This window comes from Triturus cristatus, chromosome 11 (genome assembly GCF_964204655.1).
Source record: "Triturus cristatus chromosome 11, aTriCri1.1, whole genome shotgun sequence".
In the NCBI taxonomy this organism is placed as follows: domain Eukaryota; kingdom Metazoa; phylum Chordata; class Amphibia; order Caudata; family Salamandridae; genus Triturus; species Triturus cristatus.
This window is the reverse complement of record NC_140594.1, coordinates 624,457,717-624,475,680: the sequence shown is the minus strand read 5'-3', so window position 1 is coordinate 624,475,680 and position 17,964 is coordinate 624,457,717. Positions and strand designations below refer to the sequence as shown.

The window sequence follows — 17,964 nt, the reverse complement described above, 5'->3', positions numbered from 1 at the left end:
CAATACAACCACTATGTATTACCTCAACAAGCAGGGGGGGTCGAGATCGCGCACTCTGTCGCAGGAGGCGCAGGCGATCTGGCACTGGCTTCTGGCCCGAGGACTGACGATTACGGCCACGCACCTGCCAGGGGTACAGAATGCACAGTTGGACGCTCTGAGCAGGCTGATTCAGGAGAACCACAAATGGGTCATAAACGACAAAGTACTAGGAGAAGTCTTCGCAAGGTGTGGGACTCCAAACGTAGATCTGTTCGCCACCGCCGAAAACAGCAAATGCCGAGACTTCGCATCCAGGTACTACCAGCGGGGGACGCTGGGGAATGCGTTATGGATCGATTGGTCGAACAGCTTTCTGTACGCTTTTCCACCCATTCCCCTGATTCCGGCAGTGCTCATCAAGCTGTCCCAGTCCAGGGCGCGGATGATCCTGATCGCCCCGGAATGGCCCAGACAGTGGTGGTTCACGGACCTACTTCACCGGTCTCTCCTTCCTCACATGCGGTTGCCGGGCAGGCCGGACCTTCTCACGAAGTTCGAGGGGCGGATGGTGCACCCCAACCTCTCGTCTTTGAGTTTGGCGGCATGGCTCCTGAAATAGTGCAATATGGCCATCTGAATCTACCAGACGATTGTATGGACATACTGAAGGAGTCTAAACGACCTTCCACTAGGACATCTTATGCCTACAAGTGGAAGAGGTTCTGTATCTGGTGTAAGTCCAAGAACTTTGATCCGATGACATGTAAGGAAGATGTCATCCTTCCGTACCTTTTACATTTGGCGCAGTCTGGCCTTAATTTCCATTCCATTAAGGTTCATCTGGCTGCTTTGACTGCTTACAGGAAATGCCCTTCACAGGCTTCCTTCTTTCAGATCCCTGTGGTCAAGGATCTTTTGGAAGGCTTGAAGAAAGTGTTTCCTCCCGTCAGACTGCCCTCGCCTTCCTGGGACTTGAATGTGGTGCTGTCCAGACTGATGAAGGAGCCTTTTGAACCCATTCACAAGGCTTCATTGCAGCACCTATCCTGGAAGGCGGCGTTCCTAGTGGCCATTACATCGGCCCGCAGGGTGAGTGAACTTCAGGCATTATGTTGTCAAGAACCTTATACTGTATTTCATGCTGCTAAGGTTGTGATGCGTACTCACCCTAAATTTCTTCCTAAGGTTATCTCTGATTTTCATGTCAACCAGACCATAACTTTACCTACGTTCTTTCAGAATCCCTCTTCGCCAGCGGAAAGGTCTCTCCATTCCCTGGATGTTCGGAGGGTGTTGAAATTTTATCTGGATAAGACCAAGGATATTCGTAGGTCTGACCAATTGTTTGTTAATTATGGATCAGTCAGGACCGGTCTCGCGACCTCTAAGCAGTCCATTTCTCGGTGGATTGTGTCCTGCATACAATTGTGTTATCAAAAGGCTAATAAGACCTTAGGGGGTAAACCTAAGGCTCATTCCACCAGGGGCAAAGCTGCCACGACGGCTTTGCTGCGTAATGTTCCTATTGCGGAAATCTGCAAGGCGGCCACTTGGAAGTCGGTCCATACTTTTGCTGCGCATTACTGTCTGGACTCGGATGCCAGGGCAGATGCTCAGGTTGGGCAGGCTTCGCTGCGAAATTTGTTCGCACAGTAGTGGTATTGTCTTGTTTGTTCTCCACCGCTGTTGTTGTGTGGGGATGGGCTTGCCATTCTATTCACTAGATTATGACTATACACAGAGATCCCCTACTACAGAAGGAGTAGTTTCTTTTCTGTAACTCCAGTTCTGTAGTAGGGGTATCTCTGTTATAGTCATAAGCGCCCGCCCTCCTCCCCGGTGGAGAGATAAATGTTAATGTAAGGAATGCTACAGGTCTGGCACGCCTTCAAAAAGAACTGAAAGTAAAAGGGACCTGCTGGGCATTCTGGGATACTGGGGAAAGTTCTGGAAATCTGGAAAGTTTTCTTAAAGGCACAGTATCCTGTTCTAAGCCACATAATGGCAGCCTATGGGGCTTGTCTGTCCACTCCTTCCTCTCTATCATTCCAGAGGCTTTTGCTGGTAGAGGCAGGGTTTTTTCCTATGTGGGGAAAAGCTGGGCAGGCAGTGCTGTTTGTGGATGTTGGTGGAATTCTAGTTGAAGTACTGGACAGTGTAGCCTGTGGGTATAGGCTGCATTATCTGTCTTTAAATTAAATTCTCTCTTAAAGGTGTATGCAGGTCTGCATGATTTGTCACCTTTAGAGATTATTATTATTATTTTTTTTAAATTTATTTATTGACTGCAAACAAGGCACATTAACGTACATAGCTCTGCGCCACCAACCAGGGGCCGGCCACCATTTCGCATTTATCCCTCCAAATGTATCGGCTATCCCACATCCCGGAGGTCGGGCATCGCCGTGCATCACTGGTACAGTACCAGCTGCATACCAATTGTTCCTCAACCATGAACCTTGTCTGTGGGGCGGTCCCCTGTCGGCGGCCAGGCCCTAGCGTGTTCCTCCCGCATATCGTTGGGCACAGTCCCGTTTTGTGGCCGTAAACTCTAAACCCCCTCCCCCCTCCCAATAATCCCGCCTAACTCCCCCTACCCACCCGCCCGAACTAAACAGTTGAGGTCCTCTGTCGGTCACAGCCTTTAGAGATTATTTTTTATTGCTCCGGGGTCCACGCACATGGGCGGGACTATTCACTAGATTATGACTATAACAGAGATACCCCTACTACAGAACTGGAGTTACAGAAAAGAAACTACTCCTTTCTTAAGAGCAAGTTAAAGAAGTACTGTATAGTGTCAACCTTGGCTTTTTGCACTTGCATGATAGTTTTTTTTTGGGCCCATATGTATACTAAAAAAAATGAAACTATTAGTCCCACAATGCAACATACTATTGGCTGAAAAAGTCTGTAATGATGGTACATGTGATACAATAGATCTTTTGAGTTACTAAAAGTCACAGGAAAAGCAAAGTATGCATGTGCACTGGACACATTACTTTTCATTGTAGCGTAACTCGTTTGGGATACTATTTTCCCAGTCTTAAAAGTGAGGAGGCACACATAGCACTTACTTTCGTCAAGTGAGTGAAAAAGGGTCATTAGCAATATTGAGTGCTAAGCCAAACAAGCATTGGCATAGCCAATAGGTCTCGCCTTTGGGACCTTATACGTTTTAGCCATGCAACAGTTGATGTTATTGCACCAAGGATATTGTGCTGCACAACTAAATACTTATAAGGTCCCAAAAGCGAGACCTATTGGCTATGCCAATGCTTGTTGTTGTTTGCATTATTTACTCCGTATGCTCTAGTCTATCACACTGCTATGATCATGAGTTTACTGCTGCTTATGAACACAGATTAAACCTCTAGATTTTTCCCTATGTATGGTGCAAGCCACTACAATACGCTTCCAGACATTCGGCTGATCAGCTATTGTAGCTGAATGGGTGGTCTAGCGGTAGCCTTTTAGGGTTCAGAATTTTCACCTATCTGCAGCATTTGATACAGCTCGCCACAAAGTCCTGCTGGAGCGCTTAGCAGGTATTGGGGTGGTGGTGCATCTCTTGACCTTCCCGTTTCATTTCTGACAAATAGAGAGCAGACCATGACTTTTGGGGAATTTAATCTAACATCTTTTGGTTTGCCTTGTGTCATTCTCCAGGGTCTTCACTGAGCCCAACGCTCTTTAATATTTACGTGGCTCCTTTAGCCAAACTAATTCGGTCTTTTGGATTTGCCACAGTGGCCTATGCAGATGACACCCAAATTGTCGTCTCTATTTCTAGTAATATAGATGAAATTGCTGACCGGTTCAACAGCTGCATGCGTGCTATTGCTGGGTGGAAGAGCAGAAATAGCTTAAAGCTGAACTCAGTAAAAACAGAGGTCCTTCTTTTTGGAAAGGACACGTCCTTTTCAAATCAATCCTTGGTCTCAGGCCTTGGGTTCCCCCTTCCCCAGTATCTAAAGTCAGGAAACGTGGGGTAGTCTTTGATGCTAAACTACCTTTTAAGGATCAGATTAATAAATTAACTTCATCAATATTTTTTTTCTTTTGAAAACATTAAAGAAGGTTGTGCCTTTTATCCCTGTCGAGTTGCAAAAATCGGTATTTATTGCACTGGTGATGTTCAGGCAGGGTTATTTTAACACTTTGTATCTTGGTCTAATGGGAATCACTGCTTTTCTGCAGTCTTTAAAAAACGAGACGAACCCAGAACGTGGACACTCCACAGGTGACCGGTACCCACTATGGTGGATGTGGTTCTTCTTTTCGTGTAGCCCTACACTGGTTGCTGTATGTGGCTTTATGTAAGCCTACTCGCCTTGAAAACGTTTGTTCGTCCCTTTCGCCAATAGCACTAGCTTGTGAGGCAGAGTTTGTAGAACAACCTATCACACAAAACAGCTAGAAGAGGGGGACCATCTTAAGTCACATCCCATGCCACCCAAAAAAATCACCTAAAAGCTAGCATTTCGTGATCTAGACAGTCGTACGCATGTTTACCAAATCTGAGTGCTTCTTTAAGTTTCATCAGTACTCAAAAATTGCAAAGAAACCCCCAGCAGCCTGTTAATATATACTTGCAGTGTACTGTTTGCAAGTGCATTAACTGTTTTCTTTGAATAGTCCACTGGCAGGTCTGGTGTCTGCATGTTCATTGTTTGGCTCTAACAGATGATTAATGCTTGGTAAAGAGACCTTAGGAGGAGAATGTAACCTTCAAGCCAGTCATTAGTAGGACCTCTCTAACAGACTGTGGTAAACAAAGTGGGATGGAAGTCCATCTGAGCCCTGAACAATCTACAGCAAATAACTGAGTACCTGAGCATGTATAATCCCTGTGTCAAGGGGATGTAACAGTATCTTCAGAAGCACAGGCCTGTTGCTAGGATCCCTTGCATCACGTGTTTGCCCCATTTGTCACCACTCTGATAATTATCTCCAATTGGGCGTACATTAATTTTGAGTTTTGATGAAAGGCCCTCTTGAACGCATGTCCTACTTTCAGTGCGTTGAAGACTAACATAATTTCACATGGGGCGCGCTGCGCTGCTCCTTGTTTTTAGGAAGGGGTGGCTAATTCTAGGGGTAAACATTCAGACTGTTTTGAGTTGTACAAGCCATGGTATAATCGCACCTGGTCTCCGCACCCCTTCTGGTTATGCTTTTGACTCAGAGTAATCAATGGAGAATAACAAAAGCCACACTGACGGACTGGACCCATGTTAGATACCTCAGTGGCGGTGAAATATCATCAAGGAAATGCTATGTTACTGACCTATGCTAAGTCTAGCTAACCGGATATGTACAAGTTAACCATTAGTTACTAACGAACCCAATGATCTAGTTAAAATAAAGATAGATTTAAAAATAATAATTTTGAATGTGTTATGTAGGAACAAAACAATGTGTTTGAATTAACAAAATGGGTCAATTTTCTCTCTGGACTGATTAAAGTGCTACTCAACGTATCACATTTAAAGGCTGTGAATATGATCTTTTAGGTTTCCTATCAAATCACAATAACATCTATAACAAATCCATATCTGCGTGTCCCATAACCCGGACTCGCAGCCAGTGGTCAAAGCCTGCTTCTCAGCCAAAAGGCTGAGAATTTCAGCAAGCACTCTGGCGCCAGCGCACACATATTATGGAAATTTACTTTGGAACATAGAGATGCCGCACAGACCACGCAATGTGATTCACTGTAATCTGCACGGATGGGTAATATATGGAGGGTGGAAGCTGCAATCTTTAATGCACACAACAAAACGAGGGTAATTAGTGAATATCCCACCGCGGACTGACAACAAATATTAAATCAATTACTCTGGAATACAGGTGACATCGCCGGAAATTGACAAGACTGACAAGTGAGCGTGAGGCACTACTCAAATGGGTACAATGTACTCAACCAGTGTTGCATTAAAGCCTGACACAGACAGAGGGAAAGTGTTTTCAAAGGACTGGTCTGAATGATCAACAAACAGGCAAGCAAAGTTAGACTTGGATATGTTCATAGTTACACCTCCATAAATAATGTGACCAGCAGTTAAAGTTCCTTTCTCCATGTTGCTTTAGTTTCCATCTTGAAATTAAAGTGAGACAACTTTCCATAATGCCTGGGACCATATGAGATCCTCATTAGGATCCCACCATCTCTCATTGTGGCTGGGTATAATCTCTTCTGGTTGGGAGCTAAGGTGTGTATGATCTCTTCTGGTTGGGTTATGATGGGGGTGTGGTCTCTTCCGCTTTTGAGATGAGGGGTTATGATCTCTTCTGGTTGGGAGCTGAGAAGTATGATCTCTTCTGGTTGGGAGCTGAGGGGTATGATCTCTTCTGGTTGGGAGCTTAGGGGTATGATCTCTTCTGGCTGGTTGGGAGCTGATGGGTATTAGGGTATTATCTCTTCTGTTTGGGCGCTGAGGAGGTATGACCTCTTACAGTTGGGAGCTGAGGTGGTATGATCTCTTCTTGTTGGGAGCTGAGGGGGTATGATCTCTTCTAAGTGGGAGCTGAGGGGGTATGATCTCTTCTGTTTGGGAGCTGAGGGGGTATGATCTCTTCTGGCTGGTTGGGAGCTGAGGGGGGTAGGAACTCTTCTGGTTGGGAGCGGAGGGGGGTATGATCTCTTCTGGTTGGGAGTTGAGGAGGGTATGATCTCTTCTGGGTGGTAGGTGAGGCGGTATGATCTCTTCTGGTTGGAAGCTGAGGGTGTATGATCTCTTCTGGGTGGGAACTGAGGGGGTATGATCTCTTCTAGTTGGGAGCTTAAAGGGGGTATGATCTCTTCTGGCTGGTTGGGAGCGGAGGGGGGTAGGAACTCTTCTGGTTGGGATCTGAGGGGGGTATGATCTATTCTGGTTGGGAGCTAAGGGGGGTATGATCTCTTCTAGCTGGTTGGGAGCTGAGAGGGATAGGGACTCTTCTGGTTTTGAGATGAGGGGTGTAGGAACTCTTCTGGTTGGGATCTGAGGGGGGTATGATCTCTTCTGGTTGGGATCTGAGGGGGGGTATGATATTTTCTGGTTGGGAGCTGAGGGGGTATGATCTCTTCTGGCTGGTTGGGAGCTGAAGGGGTATGATCTCTTCTGGTTGGGAGCTGAGGAGGTATGATCTCTTCTGGTTGGGAGCTGAGGGGGTATGATCTCTTCTGGGTGGGAGCTGAGGGGGTATGATCTCTTCTGGTTGGGAGCTGAGGGGGTATGATCTCTTCTGGTTGGGAGCTGAGGGGGGTATGATCTCTTCTGGTTGGGAGCTGAGGGGGTATGATCTCTTCTGTTTGGGAGCTGAGGAGGTATGATCTCTTCTGGTTGGGAGCTGAGGGGGTATGATCTCTTCTGGGTGTGAGCTGAGGGGGGTATGATCTCTTCTGGTTGGGAGCTGAGGGGGTATGATGTCTTCTGGGTGGGATCTGAGGGGGGTAAGATCTTTTCTGGTTGGGAGCTGAGGGGGGTAGGAACTCTTCTGGTTGGGATCTGAGGGGGGTACGATCTATTCTGGTTGGAAGCTGAGGGGGGTAGGAACTCTTCCGGTTTAGAGATGAGGGGCGTAGGAACTCTTCTGGTTGGGATCTGAGGGGGGTAAGATCTTTTCTGGTTGGGAGCTGAGGGGGGTAGGAACTCTTCTGGTTGGGATCTGAGGGGGGTGCGATCTATTCTGGTTGGGAGCTGAGGGGGGTATGCTCTCTTCTTTTTGGGTTCTGAGGGGGAATGATCTTTTCTGGTGGGGCGCAGGGGGGTATAATCTTTTTTGGTTGGGATCTGAGGGGGGTGTGATCTATTCTGGTTGGGAGCTGAGGGGGGTATGATCTTTTCTGGTTGGCTGCTGAGGGGGATATGATCTCTTCTGGCTGGTTGGGAGCTGAGGAGGTATATGGTCTCTTCTGTTTGGGAGTTGAGGGGGTATGATCTCTTCTGTTTAGGAGCTGAGGGGGATATGATCTCTTCTGGTTGGGAGCTGAAAGTAGCATCAATAACACATGATCTTCTCTCTCAATCCATTGGTACTGAGACACTGTTCGTGCTTCAGAGGAAAGACTCTGCTCCCACTAACTTCAGACATGATCTTGCCTGTTACAGTTATGGAAGTGTGTTATCTTCCCAACATTCCATTGCAGTAGTCCTGTGGCACATGAAGTAACCCAGCTCCAAGGAACCAAACTGAAGACTCATACAGGTCCTGTGATGGTGCAGCTCTCACCATAAGGTTACCAGGAGTCAGGATCTTCCGCAGTGATAGGCCAGTACATCACTGTGAGAAGCTGCACACACAGGCTTACTCTTACATGGAGCCTCGTCAGTCTTCACAAGTGACCAACAGATCTGCAGAGTTTAGTGAGATGAGGCTGTGAGGGAGGACTATAGGGTAACTTCCATTGCTCTCCATAAGTCCAAGTCCACCCATATTACTTTCCGTCCTCCTATGCAGGCGTGAGACACAGATAAGGCAGTGCGAGGAGCTTGGGGGTTGTAGGCAGACATGATATAACATCTAGTGCTGCCACAGAAGAATTTAAAAGGTTGTGCTCTCAATTCATCAACATTCAAGTGTTCTAAGCCCCAAGCACCCAGAGGCGACTCTGATGTTACCCAACTATACCGAAAATGCTAAAAATAAATAACAAAAAAGTTTTGTTTTAAAGAATGGCACATACCTTGGGGGGAAACGAATTGGCTCCTCAAACAGAACATTCTGGAATGGCAGCAGCTCCTTGTCATAGGCCTGCAACTGGAAGGAAGCACAGAGGGGCGGGGTCACCAAAGGTCTGAATTCTGCCCCATCTGTTATCCCATTGCACCGTTTCCACCCAAGCACATCTATCTCCCTTGAAACCAGTGGGGCGTGAGGAGGGGGTCAGGCCCCATCCTAAGCCCTCCCTTGACATTCCAGAGCTCCTAAGCCATCCCTTGACATTCCAGAGCCCTGTAACTGTCTCACTGTGCCACTGTAAACAACCTATACCTGGCTGGGACTGGTCCTGGGTTGCTCGTGTTCTGGTTCAGAGAGAGCCTGGTCTGGCAGCTCAGACTGGACTGTTTCCATGAGGCGCAGACTCAAGACGGATTGGCATATGGCTGGGTCCAAACTGAGGTGGCATGCTGGGTAAAAACTTCTAGATTGGGATGCGGCCAGAGTGATTGCCAGTGGCTGTAATTAATTTAAGCATTCTATCCATCACCTTGTTGTTTATCCAGTAGGTATCTGACCCCAAAAAGAACGGTTCCAGCCCTCCGACTCTAGGGTGTTCAGGCGCAAGTTCCAACTCCACAGTATCAGCACTTGCTCCCCAAGTCCAGAGTGCTTATCCACTGTCCCTGAAGTCAGACTGCACAGTCACTGCTCCAACTCCAGAGTGCACACTGCTCCCTGCCAGAGCAGTGGCAGCTGCTTAGAAGGGGAATAATATATTTTTTTTTAATTGCTTACCTGCCGCTGCCAGAGTCCAGCTTCTTCCAGGATTGCATGCACTGTAGAGGCTCCCAGATTCCCTATCCAATACTAACACTGCTCTCATGCTATACCCCAGCATGAGAGCAGCACCAGGATTGGCCTTAGCGGGCTGAACTAACGCTCACTCAGGCACTGGAAGTCTGTTCCTTTTCTCCACCTGGCTGTGCAATACAGCTAGGTTGGGGGATGTGCAAGTGTGCATGTTGGTTTGGCCATCCTGAGACGGCAGTCCAAACGGAAATGAGCACGTACAGTATACAACTCTCCTCCTCCCTGCTGCCATCTTAGAGAATGGCCCCACCATGTCCTAAACTTGGGCCGCTCGGCTCAGAATAGGAAAAATAAAATGATAATAGTTTTATTATCATTTTATTTTTTAACTCCTGGCTCTGAGCAGTGGGGCGATGCTCCTCTGCCATTACAGAGGAGCTGCCTCTGTGCCAGAGTGCACAACCACTGCCCCTGATGCCCGACTCTGTAGTATCTGTAGTATCTGCTGCCTGATTCCAGAGTGTGCACTGTTCTCCAACTCAAAAAAACACTGCAAGAGTCTCTGATTAAAGAGTGCACAGTCAATAATCCCTAACTCGAGAGAGGAAGGCAAATACTCCCCAACTCCAAAGTGTACAGCAAGTGTCCCTGACGCCAGAGTGTAGGGCTCCCGAACTCCAGAGGGTGCACTGCTCCCTGCCAGAGTGCACATCCACTGATGTCAGACTGCACAGTCACTGCTCCCCCGCTCCAGAGTGCAAAGTGCTCCCTGCCAGAGTGCACATTCACTGATGTCAGACTGCACAGTCACTGCTCCCCCGCTCCAGAGTGCAAAGTGCTCCCTGCCAGAGTGCACATCCACTGATGTCAGACTGCACAGTCACTGCTCCCCCGCTCCAGAGTGCAAAGTGCTCCCTGCCAGAGTGCACATCCACTGATGTCAGACTGCACAGTCACTGCTCCCCCGCTCCAGTGTGCAAAGTGCTCCCTACCAGAGTGTGCAGCCACTGTCCCGGACGACAGAGTATAGTCACTGCTCTCCGACTTCAGAGGGGAACTCCTCCCCAACTCCTCAACTCCAGAGAGAACAATAACTGCTTCTCCACTCTAGAGTGCTCAGCAAGTGCCCCTGAAGCCAGACTGCTGGGTCACTTCTACCCAGCCCCAGAGTGCCTAGTTACTGCTCCCCAACTCCAGAGTGCAGAGCCACTGTCCCTGATGCTGGAGTACGCAGTAACTGCTCCCCATCTCCAGAATGTGCAGTCACTGACTGCCCCCGATACCAGACTTTGCAGTCCCTGCTCCCCGACTCCAGGATGCACTGATCTCCACATTGAGTGCACAGCAACTCTCCCTGACGTCAGAGTGCACAGTCCATTTTTTCTGACTCCAGGGTGCCAACTCCTCTCCAACTCCAGAGTTCACAGCCACTGATCCTCCACGCCAGAGGGCAAAGCAAGCACACCAGACTGGGCAGTCACTGCTCCTGAACTCCCGAGTTCACAGCAAGTGTCCTTGATGTCAGAGTGCACAGTCACTGCTCTCTAACTCCGTACTGTACAGCCCCTGCTCCACCACTCCAGAGTGCACAGCCACTGTTACCCAACTTTAGAGCGCATAGCGACTGTCCCTGACACTAGACAGCACATTACCTGCTCCCTAACTCCAGAGTGTGCTGCTGTTGCCCCAACTCTAGAAGTCACAGCCACACCCTATAAATATAAGGCGTGCAGCCTAGTCCCCCAACATCGGACCACAGAGCCTCAGGTGCCAGGCTCCAAACTACACAACTAGGCTCATAATTTCAAAGTGACTCCAGGCTATGCATCCACTTCAAGGTGCATAGTCTCAGCCCCACATCCACTATGCGCAGTCAGTCTTCCCATGTCCACAGTGTCTTGCCACACTCTCAAAGATCTCAAGATTCATACCCACAACCTCCCACTTCCAAGTTTTCCCCCCAAACTTCAGCTTGCATAGGCATAACTCTTGGATCCAAAGTACATAGCCACAGACGTGTGATTTCAAACTTGATTGTCAGAGCCCCCACCATAGCTCGAGCGAGGAACACAGCTCCATGACTACAAAGCAAACAGCCCCAGCCCTTAAATCCCAATGGCAAAGTTTCAAGTCTTCAGGGCGCCCTGCCACAGACCTCAGGGCAAACATCTACAGCCCTCTGACTCCATACTGCCTGCAATGCTCACAAGTGTCCAAATGTACAGGTCAGCCTTTAGATTGTGCAGCTCAGAGAGTCTCTTGGCCACAACACGCCCAGATGTGATCGTGGCTCTAATACAAGGCTCCACCTGCCTTCGACTCTTGAGACTCTGACCAGGCCCCATTCCCACTCTCCATTAACGCCGAGTGTACCCTGGCTACTGGAATGACTGTACTCACAGCTCTGCCGTTGTCTTCTCTAAACACAGCCTGGTTCAGATACTCGAACAGTTTTGTCTTGATATGAAGAAGCACCTAGCACCGGAGAAAAACACATCATCAGACCTTTGTCAATGTCAGAAAACAGCAGACATTCAGATTACACTCTTCACGATCAAGGCTTTTATTCATTGGGAGAGGATTCATTCTTTCAGAGTGAACATCACTAATCAGACTGCAGTACAATCTCTGTGAAGTTTGGGATATCTAGTCAGGGGTCGCAGCCAACTATTGCCACCATAGGTAAATGGATAAAGTAACCCATCATTCTAGCATATGAGAAGCAAACTCAAGCACCACTATGTGCATTTTAAGGAAGGTCGACCTGAGGCCCGCCTGGATCCTGGGCCATGTTGAAAGGTGCTGCAATAAAGGACGTGTGTGTGGTGGCACCTGGGCTTCATCACATACTTTCAAAAGACATTCATGTCTCCAAGTGAACGGGGTTGGGAGTTCTTCTGAATGTGAAGAAGATGCTCTGGATGCAGCAATTTGTGCTTCCTAAATGGTATACTATTGTGCATTAAATTATTTTAGTTGTCGCAATTGTCTGTTGTTGAAGCAGGTTTGCTAGTTATTGTATACTGTTAGGGTGTAATCCCACCCAGTATTGACTGGGATGAGAAAAACAGTTGAGGCATTAATGGCCCGGTTACTTACCGGCAATCTTCATTACTCTGAGTCCTGTTCTTCCTCATTACAGCCCAATGTTGCCTTCCCGAACCCTCCCTTGGATTGAGGGTACAGCCGGAAATACTCAACTTGGAATGGTCAGAAAGTGTGATGGGTCAAGATACTCTATATCCTATTAGCTCAGGAAAAGGAAGTCGTCCATTTTGCCCGTTTTATTATGTTTTGCTTGGTTAAGTAAACTGTTTTTGCCTTCAGAGAGGCCATCTCACCCAGTAAGAACTGTGATGAGGAAGACCGGAACTCAGAGTAATTCTCTCTTACCTCAGACTACTGACTGCATGGTTTATCATTCCACCTTCCAGAAAAAGCTTCCACTGCAATGCACAAGGAGTAGTTTATATTTGAAAAGTACACTCAATCATTACACTATTAGTCACCTTCAATTCTTTATCTGCTTGATGCAAACCACACAGAAAGCAATCTTTTTTGCTACTTTCCCCACAGCATTGGCAAAGTCAAAAGGTATAGCTTCAACTTGCTGAACAGCATTTGTGCAGGCAACCGATGCCAACAGCATTAGTGCATGACTGTGTTTTCAGGCATGGGCACCTTAAAGCCAGGCATATTGTTCTGCAAAGGCTTGTTCTACTTGTCTTTTATCGACCAGACCTAAACTAGAGAAGGGGCATCATTTGTGCCCACAACCTATATTTCTGAGTGGCAGGAGATACAATGCCAGTCTCAGCAATCAATCTGAGACATCCAGTTGACACTATATCCAACAATGTGGAATGTCCAATAAACTGGAAGACCCCCAACAGGTGCACAGCAAAGACCTGGGCAGCGTAGGCTCTTCACCTGTGCTGCCAAGCCTAGTTCTGGATTTTCGCATCCTTTCCCATTCATTATCATGCTCTACGAGCTGTGCATGACATATAATGTCCTCACTCAGGCTGATCCCGATATCCTCAAGCTGCTCGCCAGGACACTAGTACATGAGAATGCGCCACATCACTATTGCAAAAACAACAATTGATGGACAGAATGCAGAACAATGTCATACATTCACCCCAGTACAGAGATCTGGGCCTAAATCCATCCACATCACTATTGCCCATGTGCTGTGAAGGCTGGCAGCCCTGATCCCACAGTGATATAACGAATATGCTACTTACCAGTATGCATCTGTTCTTGGCATGTAGGGCTGCTGACATTCATATCTGTGCATAGATCGCCGCCTAGTGTTGGGTCCGGATGATTGCACGTTGTCGTCCTGGAAGAGTCTTCGAAGTATCACGAGATAGGTGGCTCCTCCCCTGGACTACAGTGCGCATGGGCATCCTCTCCATCCTCAGATTGTTTTTCGCCATTGTGGCAGTGATGGAGTAGATACAGTAAGTGATGACCATGCTATACAGTAATTCTGAGTGCTGCAGCCGCTACAGGCGCCGGGGAGGAGGGTGGGCGATATGAATATCAGCAGCCCTACATGCCAAGAACAGATGCATACTTGTAAGTAGCATATTCGGTTCGAGGCATGTGGGCTGCTGAATTCATATCTGTGCATAGATTATATAGCAGTCCCTCCATTAGCGGCGGCTGCCCGTGCCAGCTGCAGCAGTCTGAAAAAGGGTCTTGAGAACAGCCTGTCCTACAGCTGCCTGCTGTTTTGAATGCACATCTACACAGTAGTGTTTAGTAAATGTATGTATAGTGGACCAAGTGGCTGCTCTACATATTTCCTCTAAAGGAATGTTCCCCAGGAAAGCCATGGACGCCCCTAACTTTCGTGTGGAGTGGGCTCTGGGAGGAATCCTTAATGTGCGTTTAGCTTTTTCATAGCAAATTTGAATACATTTAAAGATCCATCTGGCTATCCCTGCTTTGGAAATGGCGCTGCACTTGTATTGTGGAGAAAAGGCAACGAACAGTTGTTTTGTTTTCCTAAAATCCTTTGCCCCGTCGATATAGTACATGAGGGCCCTCTTTACATCTAGTGTATGGAGCATTCTCTCTGCGACATTGTCTGGATTTGGAAAGAAAACAGGCAGTTCAATAGTCTGATTCATGTGGAACTGCGATATCACTTTAGGCATGAATGTGGGGTTGGTACGTAGTACAACCCTGTTTGTATGAACCTGTATGAATGGCTCTTGAATGGTTAGTGCCTGGAGTTCACTAACTCTTCTCAACGAAGTGATTGCCACTAAGAAAGCTACTTTCCAGGAGAGGAATTGAATCTCACATGAATGTAGAGGTTCAAAGGGTGGACCCATCAATCTGGTGAGGACCACATTCAGGTTCCACACCGGTGCCGGTGGGTGTGTTGGAGGAATCACTCGTTTGAGTCCCTCCAAGAAGGCTTTGATGGCAGGCACTCTGAATAAAGAGAGGTGCTGCCTGTTTTGAAGATAGGCTGCTATTGCGGTTAGATGTATACGGATGGAACTGTATGCCAGATTGCATCGGTATAAGTGTAACAGGTAACAGATGATGTTTTGAATGGATGCATCCAGCGGATTAATGTCATTGTTTTTACAGTAAATGACAAACCTTTTCCATTTAGCCGCATAGCAAGCTCTGGTTGTGGGTCTCCTGGCTTCCTTGATGATAGTCATACATTCTGGGGGCAGGTTCAGGTAGCCAAACTCTAAGACTTCAGGAGCCAGATCGCCAGGTTCAGCTGTTGCGGATCTGGGTGCTGAATTTCGCCATGGTTCTGTGTTAAAAGTTTGGGGGTTATCCGCAGTCTTTGAGGCGGCACCACGGAAAGTTCTAGGAACGTGGTGTACCATGGCTGGCGTGCCCACATTGGAGCAACCAGGATGAGTGTCAGTGAGTGTTGCCTTAGTTTGCGTGCCACTAGTGGTATTAATGGCGCTGGGGGAAAAGCGTACGCAAATCTGCCTGACCAGTTCATCCATATCGCATTGCCCTGCGACTGTGGGTGCGGGAACCTGGCGGCAAAGCTGTGGCATTTTGCGTTTTCCCTTGTGGCGAATAGGTCTATCTCTGGATGACCCCACTGCTGGAAGTACGGTTGGAGTATTGATGGATGTAGCTCCCACTCGTGCATTTGGTGGCTGTGTCTGCTGAGCAGATCCGCCATTTGGTTGTCCTTGCCCGGGAGGTGTTCCGCCATGAGGAAAATGTTTCTCTGAATGGCCCACCTCCACATGCTCTGAGCCAGATGAGACAACTGTGGAGAGTGTGTTCCTCCTTGCTTCTGTATGTAGTACATGGCAGTCATGTTGTCCGTCCGGATCAACACGACTTTGTTGCACAAGTGTACTGTGAATGCCTTCATTGCCAGGAAGATTGCCATCAGTTCCAGAAGGTTGATGTGCATCTTCTGTTGCTGTGTCGTCCATAGTCCCTGCACCGTGTAATTGAGTACATGAGCTCCCCATCCCTGGAGAGACGCGTCCGCCGTCAGTATTATCTGTGGAACAGGCTCTTGGAACGGTCGGCCCTTGCAAAGGTTTTGTGGATTCCACCAATGCAGAGAGTTGTATGCCCGACCGCTCACCAACACTAGGTCTTTCAACTGTCCTTGAGTCTGATTCCATTGACGTGCCAAGCACTCCTGAAGCGGGCGCATATGTAGTCTCGCGTGCGGGACTATGAAGATGCAGGAGGCCATCATGCCTATCAACTGCATGAACACTCGTGCTGGAAGGGAGTGTTGAGGTCTGAACTTTTTTATCAGCAGTTGCATGCTGTTGATCCTCCCTAAATTTGGTTGAGCTTTGGCTGCCAGAGTGTCTATGGTTGCGCCCAGGTACTGCCGTACGTGGGCGGGTTGAAGATGTGACTTTGGATAATTTAGTGAGAATCCCAGACTGTGAAGAAGGTGTATGGTGTGGGATATGTGGCTGGCACACTGCTGGGCTGACTTTGCCTGAACAAGCCAGTCGTCCAGGTAAGGGAAGACGTGAATGTGCTGTCTCCTTAAGTGTGCAGCCACTGTTGCTAGGCACTTGGTAAAGACTCTGGGCGCCGTTGTTACTCCGAAAGGGAGTACTTTGAACTGATAATGCTGATCCTGAAGAGTGAACCTGAGATATTTTCTGTGTGATGGGTGTATGGGTATGTGGAAATACGCATCCTTCAAATCCAGTGTTGCTAGGAAGTCTCCCTGACTGAGTAACAGTAGAACCTGCTGGAGGGTGAGCATATGAAAGTACTCTGACAGAATGTATTGGTTGAGAGGTCTCAGGTCCAGTATAGGTCTGAGAGACCCGTCCTTTTTTGGGATTAAGAAGTACAGAGAGTACACCCGTGACCCTCGCTGTTCCACAGGCACGAGCTCTATGGCGTCTTTTTGCAGCGCACTTAGTACTTCTTGCTGCAATAACGTCAAGTGCTCTGCGGACATAGGACGGTGTATTGGTGGTATGTTGGGTGGATTGGATGTGAATTCCAGACAATAACCGTACTGGACAATATCTGTGACCCACTTGTCTGTGGTGATGGATCTCCAGACTGGCAGGAACTGTCGGATTCTCCCCCTGACCGGTGTTATGTGGGCGGGGGGCAGTGACAAGACGTCACTGTTTGTTAGTGCCGGAGGACCTGGTGTTGTTGTGTCCTCGTCCTCTGCCTTTGGTGCTGGATCCACGATATCCACCCCTATTGTTTTTATTATAGGTACTCTGGGTACCTCCTTTACTGTACTGCTGCTGGGACCCCGGACCTCTAGCTGCTCCTTTATTCCCGGGGCGACGAAAGGAGCCACTCCGAAACTGCTGCGACTGTAGAGCCCCCATAGATTTCACAGTTTCAGTGTCCTTTTTAATCTTTTCCAGTGTAGCGTCAACCTCGGGGCCAAATAAAAAGTCTGGGTTGACTGGTTGATTCAAGATATTATTTTGAATCTCAGGTTTGAAACCTGATATTCTCAGCCATGCGTGCCTCCTCAACATCACACTAGTGTTGATCGCCCGTGCTGCAGTGTCAGCTGCATCTAGTGCGCATTTGATGGACGCATTTGTAATGAGTTGTCCCTCTCTGATGAGGAGCTCCGCTCCATCTTTGTATTCATCTGGTAGGTGTTCTAGCAGTGTTTCTAGGGAATCGTAGTGTGACCTGTCGTATCGGGCCAGGAGTGCCTGAGTGTTGGCAATGCGCCAGATGTTTGCTGCTTGTGCTGCTATCCTTTTGCCTGATGTTTCTAGCACTTTGGACTCCTTGTCTGGAGGAGGAGCATCACCTGTAGTTTGCGAGTTAGCTCTCTTTCGAGCATTAGAAACTACCATGGAGTCCAACGGCAATTGACCCTTAATGTACATTGGGTCTCCTGGGGCTGGTTTGTATTTCTTCTCTATTCTCGGGTTCAATACCCGTGCCCTGGTTGTCTCCTTAAAGATGTCCTTAGCATGTTTAATAACCCCTTGTAACATTGGCAGAGTCTTGACCGTTCTTTCTGACGTGGAGAACGTGTCCACCAAG

General features: G+C 48.0%; 1 protein-coding gene across 2 annotated transcripts in view; it reads right to left on the bottom strand.

Annotated features, from left to right (window-relative positions):
* Positions 1-17,964, bottom strand: part of LOC146785184 (inositol polyphosphate-5-phosphatase A-like) — a 342,688-nt gene that overhangs the window by 32,473 nt on the left and 292,251 nt on the right. For both annotated transcript variants that reach the window (XM_085634048.1, XM_085634049.1), the window contains exons 11-12: positions 11,842-11,916; positions 8,654-8,727 (exon numbers count right to left, since the gene is read on the bottom strand). In XM_085634048.1, the coding sequence (XP_085490174.1) occupies positions 8,654-8,727; positions 11,842-11,916 (149 nt within the window). The remainder of the gene's footprint in view (positions 1-8,653; positions 8,728-11,841; positions 11,917-17,964) is intronic.